Source organism: Oryza sativa, chromosome 1 (assembly GCF_034140825.1).
Source record: "Oryza sativa Japonica Group chromosome 1, ASM3414082v1".
Taxonomy (NCBI): domain Eukaryota; kingdom Viridiplantae; phylum Streptophyta; class Magnoliopsida; order Poales; family Poaceae; genus Oryza; species Oryza sativa.
This window is the reverse complement of record NC_089035.1, coordinates 31,870,045-31,879,323: the sequence shown is the minus strand read 5'-3', so window position 1 is coordinate 31,879,323 and position 9,279 is coordinate 31,870,045. Positions and strand designations below refer to the sequence as shown.

The following is a 9,279-nucleotide window of genomic DNA, read 5'->3' as shown; positions in this document are numbered from 1 at the left end:
ACCCACCACACCACACCCCCGTCTCCGCGCGAAAATTCCCACGCCACGCGCGCCGGAAGAGAGGGAAGGCTTTTCCTCCGTTCTCCGCCCACGCGCCGTCATCGCTGCCCGCCTTTCTTCCTCCGCTTTGTTTGGGCCGGAGCGGGGGGCGCACCGGCGCCGGCGACGTCTCTCTTCCGAATCGGGTAAGCGTCATCTCGTTCCGATCTTGGATACAGGTTGCGTGAGGGAGCTTCGCGGGGCGGGGCGGGGTGGGGTGGGGTGGGGTGTGGAATGGGGATTTGAATTCTTTGGTTTGATCTTCTCAGTTGCGCCACCTGCTTCGGGTTCACGCCTCTCTCTCTGCCTTGCTCTCCGCTTTCCCGCATGTGATGCTTCCTGCACGCCTTCGTTTTGTTCTTCTCTTTTGCTCTTTGCTCTTGCCTGCACGGTTCGTCGTCTGATCCATCCATACTTTTCTGTTGGAAAAAGAACGTGTTGTTTGACCAATCGAAGCGTTCGTTCTCGTTTTGTTCTTCGACTTTTAGTTTTTATAGACAGCTGCTCCTGCCTGGTGGTTTCCTGTTTTTGATTTCGTGCTTTTTGTTCCTGATGATTTGACTCAGGAGGCGGGAGCCAGTTCATGGAATCTGGTGGAATTGATGCTCAAGTCAGAGCAATCGAGCAGCGCACAAGATTGGAGATTCCTATACGTGATTGAGATTGCAAATGTGGCGCCTGTTCAATGAGTTGTGGGATGTTCTAGGATCTGGGTTTTTCTCATCGAGGTTTCTTTAATCCAGCTCAAATCTATTTACACCTCATCCGTTTGCACCGAGATCATCTCTGTGTGTGTGGTCACCGTGAGATTAGGAGGAGATGGACGAGGAGGATTACTCGTGGGTTCGGCGGACAAGGTTCTCCCACTCCGTCGTCCGCTCCAAGTCCGGCAGGGAGCAGTTCGGTGCATTCGTCGAGCAGTTCAACCGCGGCGCGGCACGGAGGCAGAGAGGGCCCGGTTCAGGGTTCATGCTCCATGGCCTCAACTTGGAACCGAGGGCGAGGCTCCCAGCCACCACCTCGGCGAATTCCTCCGTTCCGAGGACGACAGGATCGTCGAATGCTCAGCCATCGTCGGAGACGAAGCCAGCTTCGTCGTCCTCGGACGCCAAACTGGAGCAGCACGAGAAGAGCCTCAACTTGGAACCAAGGACGAGGCTCTCGGCCACCACCTCGGCGAATTCCTCTGTTCCGTGGACGACAGGATCGTCGAATGCCCAGCCGTTGTCAGAGACAAAGACAGCTTCGTCCTCCTCGGACGCCAAACCGGAGCAGCAAGAGAAGCCTCGTGATCATCAGCCGTCGCAAGAAGTGTCCACCAAGCAGGATGATAAGGCTGAAAATGACACGAAGGCAACAGCCACATCTGGGCCTCTCGAGTTCTCCTTCCATCCTGATGAGCAAACCTTGAGGCTGCAGAGGGCGTGTTCCAGCCCTGTTCCTTTCCCAAGCAACAAGAACATGCTGGTGGCTGATGCTGCAGCACGTAGCTCATCTCTCAAGGTTGCCGGCGAGGGGCCGAAGCCGAAGCCGAAGCAGAGAGCAAGGTCCCCTCCCCTGCGTCGTGACGTTCCTGAGCTGTTCAAGGAGGCCAAATCGTCAAGCAAGAGGTTTTCCACACCGCCACCGCGCCGGAAGCCTTCGTCTCCACCGGCGCCGAGCAGGAGCCCTCCTCATGTCTTTGCCACGGCGAGAGCGCATGGCAAGCCGAAGCATAAGAAGGATTCCTCTGCCAATGGAAGGGCGAAGGTCGCCGCACTTGAGGTGCTCGAGAAATGGACCGTCGATCGCTCGCAGCTGCTCATCGGGCACAGGTTCGCCTCCGGGGCGCACAGTCGCTTGTTCCATGGAATCTACAAGGAGCAGCCTGTCGCCGTGAAGTTCATCAGGCAACCTGAGGATGAGGAAGATGCAGAGCTGGCCGCGCAGCTTGAAAAGCAGTTCAACACGGAGGTCACCACACTGTCCCGCCTGAACCATCCTAATGTCATTAAGGTAACCTCATGAATTTCGATTACGCCTGTTTCAATTCTGGAGTGGTTGTGGATTAGCATGAACTTCCGAGGAATTGCTTGTAGTTAGCACTGTTCTATTGACTTATACTGTACTTTTTCGAGCTATTTTATTTGGGAGTATTTGCGCTTAGATTCTATTTGGATCAACTATCAAGCATGCTAGACAAGATATGCAAGATATAAATTATATACGAAGAGAAATTATTTAATTGACCTGTAAGGCTGTAATTCGTGGCTTATGTATTTCCTAGACAGCGTAGCTAGCTTCTGCAGTTCCTCCAGCTGAGTTGGAGTACTTTCCTTTTTACCCCGAAGGGCAAGTATTAGTAGCTCACCTAGGAGAGTTGGTCATGCACTCATGCATACTGAATGTAGTATATGGCATTTAATAGTTGTCCCTAATAGAGTAATAGTAAATATTGTGTGATTTATGTGTGCACTAAAAGATAAACGTTACTGTATTCATTATCGCTGTTTTGTCCATGTAGCTGATTGGAGCATGCAGTAGCCCACCTGTCTTTTGTGTCATCACCGAGTTTCTTTCTGGGGGTTCTTTAAGAACATTTCTGCACAAGCAGGAGCACAAATCTCTACCTTTAGAGAAGATCATTTCAATTGGTTTGGATATTGCAAATGGCATTGGATATATTCACTCACAAGGAGTTGTTCATCGTGATGTGAAACCAGAGAACATCATATTTGATTCAGAATTTTGTGCGAAGATTGTTGATTTTGGAATATCTTGTGAAGAAGCAGAGTGTGACCCTCTGGCGAATGACACTGGGACTTTCAGATGGATGGCTCCAGAGATGATGAAGCACAAACCTTATGGTCGAAAGGTTGATGTTTACAGCTTTGGCCTTATCTTATGGGAAATGTTTACCGGGTCGGTACCTTATGAAGACTTGAATCCATTCCAGGCAGCTTTTGCTGTTTTTGATAAGGTATGAATTTGTTTTCCTGTTCTTATCTGCATACTGCATGAGGACCTTTTGCTGTTTTTGATAAGGTAATACATGTTCAGTTGCTTGATTATCGTCTCTTCAAAACGAAGAATCATTGCATAAGATAAAACATGTTGAGTCGTTTCTAGCTAGTCGGCCTGGTTTAGTTCCCAACTTTTCCATCACATCAAAACTTTCCTACACATAAACTTTCAACTTTTGCGTCAAATCGTTCCAATTTCAATTAAACTTTCAATTTTAGCGTGAACTAAACACACCCTAACTGTCACTGTTGACTACGACCATCTCACTTTGATCACAAATTACTTTTAAATGATAATACTATGATGTATGAAAGTTTTATGGTTATATTTATGATATTTCAAGCTTCGATAAACATGACATATTTGCACGTATCTATAATTTGTTTGCAAAAAAAAGAGAAGCGGTCAAAGTTTAAACATAAATAGTAACAATGCCAATTATTTGAAAACAGATGAAGTAACAACCAAATATATCTTCAGTTCCATGATCCTATGGCTATTTGATTTTCTTTTGGAAAATGACGAAAACTCCATTTTTCAGAACGAGAGGCCGGTCATCCCCAGTAGCTGCCCTGCGCCACTACGGCTTCTAATTGAGCAATGTTGGGCCTCGCAACCAGATAAAAGGCCTGAATTCTGGCAAATAGTACAGATATTGGACAAGTTTAAGGCGGTTCTAGATAAAGATGGAACACTGGACAATATGCCATGCTTAAACTTGCAAGGAACTCATGATCACAAGAATTGGCTAGCTCACTGGGTCCAGAAGCTCAAACATACCCATCATGATCTCTCTGGACCTCCGCCACCAAAATTGATGTAGTTAATCCTCTCCCTTCCAAACTATGCTAATCGGATAGGCCTCAGAATGTAACTGTCAATTTTTTGCTTTGTTATATAGGAAAAATATATGTGTTTGTCTTCGCGATTTTATAGCACAGTAAACATTTGCTTAGCTTTGCTAGTGACATTTTCTTCTTTTTGTTTCGTCTGTTACACTGTTTGATACAAGTGACAGAAATGTCTCTATGCAATTCCTTGAAAATTGTTTCTTCGGTTTGTTCGGCCTGTCCGCCACACTGGGGTAGATTAGGCCTGCTTTCTTGGGCTTTTGAAGCAGCAGTACATGGAAATTCTAGTAGTCTGTACGAAGGCAGGCCATTACAGCCTCCAGTAACATTTCACATTTTTCTTGTAACGTTTCTTGCTTTACTCGTTCAAGCTTCTGAGCTACTCCCTCCGTTCAAAAAAAAAGACAAACCCTGGTTTCCGTATCCAACATTTGACCGTCCGTCTTATTTAAAAAAATTATGAAAAAAATTAAAAAGACAAGTCACGCATAAAATATTAATCATGTTTTATCATCTAACAACAACAAAAATACAAATTATAAAAAAATTTCATATAAGACGGACAGTCAAAGTTAGACACGAAAACCCAGGGTTTGACTTTTTTTTAGGACGGGGGAGTATGTGCCTTTTCTTTTTCTTGTATTAGAAGCTATAAAAAATTAATTTAACACCTTCAGTTTGCTGTGCAATCTGCCAGTACCGCAATGTATTTTGGTTAGTCTTTTTGGCTTACCGCGCACCTAGCAAGAGGGCACGATCCTCTGTAGGTGGATTTAAATTTTCCTTCCTTGTACTGTATTTCAATACCACATCTTCCTGATGTTTTTAAACCATGACCTCTGACAACTGAATAACTTCTGAATTCATCGCTGGAAGCGCGTTCCTCGATCTTCCATAGTGAATTCATCGCCCTTAACATGTGTGTGTCCACCCCCGAGCACCTTATTCATGAATCATGATATTACTCATGCAGAATTGCATATCTTCGGTTTTAGTGCTTCATATGATTCATCTTTTGTCTATTGAAGCCCAATTTTATGAATTGTCCCCTTCTTTGGAGGGCCATTCAGCAAAAAAACAGGCTCATGAAATTCGATTTCCATTTGCCATAGTAGTAGTACATCCCAATTTTGAGCATCGGTCTCTGAAATTTGAACATTGACCTTCAATTCTAAAACCTAAAATCGCCGGTACACTCTTCTAGCTCATATAGCTCCCGCAGAACACAATACATACATATGCATACGTAGACGCGACCGACATGGCGATCTTACTCTTGTTGCGTGCCATAATCGACATGCGCCGTCACGCAACCTCCACGGCGGCCCGGGCGAAGTCAAAGCTGAGCATGGACGCCCTGAACTTGGTCTGCTTCTCCGGCGACCAGACCGCCACCGGCGCCGCCGCCGCGGCCGCGACACGCTCTGGCGTGCCGAGCCACTTGGACTGCATGTACTTGTGCTTCCTCCAGGGGCCCATGTGCATGTTGTTCTCCTTCATGCACTGCTTGGCCGCGGCGCACATGGCCTTGACGACGGCGCGCAGCCGGTCGGCGCGTCCGACGAACACCTCCGGCAGCGCGGTCACCAGCGCGCGGTACTCCGCGCTGGCGCGGGCCACCTCGAACTCGGCGCGGAAGTTCAGCTCCACCACCACCCGCACCGCCTTGCCGCTCCTCGTCTGCACCACCACGTCCACGTAGCTGTGCTCGCCTGCGCGTCACACGGGAAGAAAAAAAAAACACGTCAGTTTCGTTGGATCCATCGGCCGGCGCGGCGCCCGGTTTCGGAATATCTCGTGCAGGTTTTGGCAGCGAATTTAAACGTGGTGTAATTCCTCTGGCTCGTGCGAGTTTGACGCTGACGTGGCAAGTCGTGTGGCGACTGTTGCAAGTTCATCTGTCACGAGTTTGGATCTACTCTTTACGACTTTATGAGCGTAGCTAGAAATAATAGAGACAGTGACGGGTTCCTGACATTCCCTTGGCTGTTGCCTGTTGGTTAATCATGGAAGTGGAAGCATCTATTGTTTTCTTTTAATCGTAGGATGACCTTGTCCATGTGTGTCATGTGGCTCTATGGTTAAACAAGATAGTATGCCCGTTTGTTAAGTAGTAACTGTTTGCATTTAAAGCGCGAGACAACTATTATAAGCATGCGAATATGCTCCCCTTATTCAACTCTCATAGGAAAAGATCCTGATTTGTGGATCGAACAAACTGTTGCGGCGCTGTACTCGCGGAAGCGCGGAAAGATCAAATCTCTTGACTACAAGGAGCACCCAGATTTGTGGGACACGGCAAACGTCCTAGACCACACAGAGGCACAGGCAGCAGGCTACACGGCAAGGCAAGCTGTGATGTGTTTTCTTTTGGGACTCAGCTGTTTCGTGCCGTCTGAATTTAGCTTCACAGGTAACCGAAATTACCTGAAGGGATGTCCGGCGAGCGCGTCCACTTGGACTTGCAGATGGCGCTGTTGTACCCGGCGTCGCGCAGCCGCTCGTCGACATGCCGGAGCGTGCAGCTCCGGCAGTCCCCGGCCGCCGCCCGCCTCGCGCAGGAGCAGACGGCGCCCGCGGCGCGCATCTTCCTGATTGCCTCCTCCGTGTCCTCCCGTATCCTGCTCTCTACCTGGCTGGTCTTGGCCAAAGCCTCCTGCACATCCACGCACGCATAGTCTCTCTCAGAACCAGAAGATATTTAGCCCAAATCAAACAAGTTCAACTGAAAATATCGTGATCACATCCGTGTTGCGTGGATATGCATGTGGCTATTGGAGTGTAAGAGATCTCTGAATTAATTCTGTTCCTCACGAACGCAAATGTATAGCTGCGAAATTCAGCTAGCAGAGGGGAAGGGACTTACATGCAGCTGGGAGTGCTGGTTCTGCCAGAAGGCCTTGCTCTCGGCGGCGCCGCTGCCGCTGGAGCCCTCGTCGTCGTCGTCGCCGTTCTCCGGCCATCTCTGCTCCCTCTCAGCCTCCTCGAAGAAGCCGAGCACCAGGTTCGACAGGCTCATCTCGCCGTCCTCCATAACCATGACGTGTTTCAGCAGATCTTTTCTACTGCTAGCTTGGGCTGTTTGCTCAACGGCGCTCAGCGACTCGGTCCACTAGGCAGGCAAAGGCTGCCTATATATAAACCTGGAGCGTTAGGGGACGTGGCGAATGGGCAGTGGTGGCGGTGGTGGGTCCGGCGGGTGGGCCCGGCTGGGGAGCGGATGAGGCGATTGGGGACGGGCAGTGGGGCCCACCTGTTGGTTGGGACACGGGAACAGCAAGGATCCACGTCAGGCACCCAGCCGGATTCTTTGCGCAGCCAATTCGTTCACGCTGCTCGGCCGTTGTTTTCGATGGTTGGGCCTTGGGGACTTGGGGTAGGGACAGTATACGACAAAATTTTGACAATTTAAACTTTTATAAAAACTTATTTTAAGAATAAACTGTGCTAAAAACTTATTTCAAAAATGAGCCGTGACCTCAACGCCATCGGGATTGGCGCTGAGATCCAACATCTCAGCGCTGACTCCATCCGAGGTGGCATATATTAGCCACGTTATAAGAGGTCAGCGCCATACTCTTTAGCGCTAACCTTTACAGTGGCTAAAACTAAGAAACGGTGATTTATATCTTATAGGTATCGCTGGTGTAGTGGTTACAGAACTGAAGATTGAAGATCTTGGATTTGAACTCTGCAACATGTACATTTTTTTAATACTTTCTCTTGCAATCTGCTAGCCTAATTTGCTACCAAGATCATAAGTTTGGCTTATGAAAATCATTTTATTCTGGACTTGACAAATATGAAAAGGATACATATTATAAAACTTTTTAGATATTTCCAATTATTATAGAGTAATAATTTTATAATATTTTTCCAACATTCAAAAATTATTTTGAACTTCAGAAAATATGTAAGAAGAATGTTGTGAATGTTCTCAAATTTCTATATACCTTTAATTGTCATTTATAGTTATTCCTAGTTGTAAATTTCATGTATATCGTCATATGCTTTCTAAATTTATTTTTATTTTAATAAAATTGAGAAAATATGTTCTCAAATTCTTCCTACTGATAATAATAATAATATACATAACATTAATTCATATTATTTAGTTATAAGTTTCGAGCATGGTAGGGAAAAAATGTAAAATAGATGAAACAAGAAAAATGGTGCTGTACCGTGGGTTCGAACCTTGGCCCCTCTGTGTCGGATTAGAGCAATTCCACAACTGAGCTATCATACCATCTAGTTATAAATGGAGAGGTTTGATTCTTTAACCTGTACAAAAGTCAGCGCCAAAGAATATAGCACTGACCTCTAATTACGTGGCTAATACATGCCACCTCGGATGGAGGTCAGCACCAATATTTGCGGCGCTGAGATGTTGTAACTCAGCGCCAATACTGATGGCGCTGAGGTTGCGGCTTATTTTTGAAATAAGTTTTTGGCGCGGTTTATTCTTAAAATAAGTTTTTGGCGCAGTTTATTCTTAAAATAAGTTTTTGTAAAGGGTTAAATTGTAAAAAATACACCAGCATATGGTCAACAGAGTTATGCTCTTGCCATGATCCCATCTGCCCATGATCAATTCCAAATAATGGAGTAATACTCTATCTTATCAGGAAGATATCTGATGTAAATCAAAATTCAATGGTAAGCGCGGAGTGATGTTAACAGTGGGAATCATTGTCCACACCCTTCAACCGGTTCACATTCTAATTGGGCTCACCAGGAGTTACAGCACAGTCATATCTAACTTGTACTACCTCGTAACACAGTAGGAGAAAAGTTCTACACGTGTCAAGGACGTACTACAACTTCGTGCTACAAAACGATGGCCCATCCCATAGTCCATACTGATCGTTCATTTACTCCCGAAAAGGGAGAAACAGGAAGAAAACACACAAATTTTAACAATTTGACCCTTTGCAAAAACTAATTTTACAAATAAACCGCTGCCAAAACTTATTTTAAATCTGACCCTTTTGCTCAACATCAAATCATGTGGCGCTGAACTTAGACATCTCAGCGCCACATCAGCTGGCGCTGAATGCCGTGCCACGGCGGATGGGAGACTAAGTCAGCGTGCCAACGTATATTCAGCGCCATGTTATTTGGCGCTGAGGTGTCTAAATTCAGCGCCACACGATTTGGCGTTGAGCAAAAGGGTCAGATTTGAAATAAGTTTTGACAGTGGTTCATTTGTAAAAATAGTTTTTGTAAAGGGACAAATTGTCAAAATTTGTGAAGAAAACAGCCCTAACTTCCAATGCCAAGGTGTTTTGTGCAATGTGCATCGCATGAGTGAGGAGGGGGCACGCAGCAAAGCGTATGGGAAGAGACAGAATCCAAGGGCCTGTTCACTTTGATGCTATTTTTAACC

General features: G+C 46.4%; 2 protein-coding genes across 2 annotated transcripts; one reads left to right on the top strand and one right to left on the bottom strand.

Moving 5' to 3' along the window:
- Positions 1-4,094, top strand: LOC4325541 (serine/threonine/tyrosine-protein kinase HT1). Its single transcript, XM_015766724.3, has 4 exons — positions 1-185; positions 606-2,034; positions 2,543-2,998; positions 3,584-4,094. The coding sequence occupies exons 2-4, from the start codon at positions 859-861 to the stop codon at positions 3,863-3,865; spliced, it is 1,914 nt and encodes a 637-aa protein (XP_015622210.1). The 5' UTR covers positions 1-185; positions 606-858; the 3' UTR covers positions 3,866-4,094.
- An 882-nt stretch (positions 4,095-4,976) lies between these two features.
- LOC4325540 (uncharacterized) lies at positions 4,977-6,999 on the bottom strand. The gene is made up of 3 exons (XM_015776435.3): positions 6,760-6,999; positions 6,321-6,549; positions 4,977-5,605 (listed from the first exon to the last, which is right to left on the bottom strand). The coding sequence occupies exons 1-3, from the start codon at positions 6,931-6,933 to the stop codon at positions 5,199-5,201; spliced, it is 810 nt and encodes a 269-aa protein (XP_015631921.1). The 5' UTR covers positions 6,934-6,999; the 3' UTR covers positions 4,977-5,198.
- Between the last annotated feature and the right edge of the window lie 2,280 nt (positions 7,000-9,279).

Excerpts from the sequence above, each read along its gene's own strand:
- LOC4325541 (XM_015766724.3), top strand. The coding sequence starts at position 859 with ATGGACGAGGAGGATTACTCGTGGGTTCGGCGGACAAGGTTCTCCCAC. Across the intron at positions 2,035-2,542 it reads ACCATCCTAATGTCATTAAG|CTGATTGGAGCATGCAGTAG; the intron begins GTAACCTCATGA and ends TTGTCCATGTAG. Across the intron at positions 2,999-3,583 it reads CTTTTGCTGTTTTTGATAAG|AACGAGAGGCCGGTCATCCC; the intron begins GTATGAATTTGT and ends TCCATTTTTCAG.
- LOC4325540 (XM_015776435.3), bottom strand. The coding sequence starts at position 6,933 with ATGGTTATGGAGGACGGCGAGATGAGCCTGTCGAACCTGGTGCTCGGC. Across the intron at positions 6,550-6,759 it reads ACCAGCACTCCCAGCTGCAT|GAGGCTTTGGCCAAGACCAG; the intron begins GTAAGTCCCTTC and ends GTGGATGTGCAG. Across the intron at positions 5,606-6,320 it reads CTCGCCGGACATCCCTTCAG|GCGAGCACAGCTACGTGGAC; the intron begins GTAATTTCGGTT and ends TGTGACGCGCAG.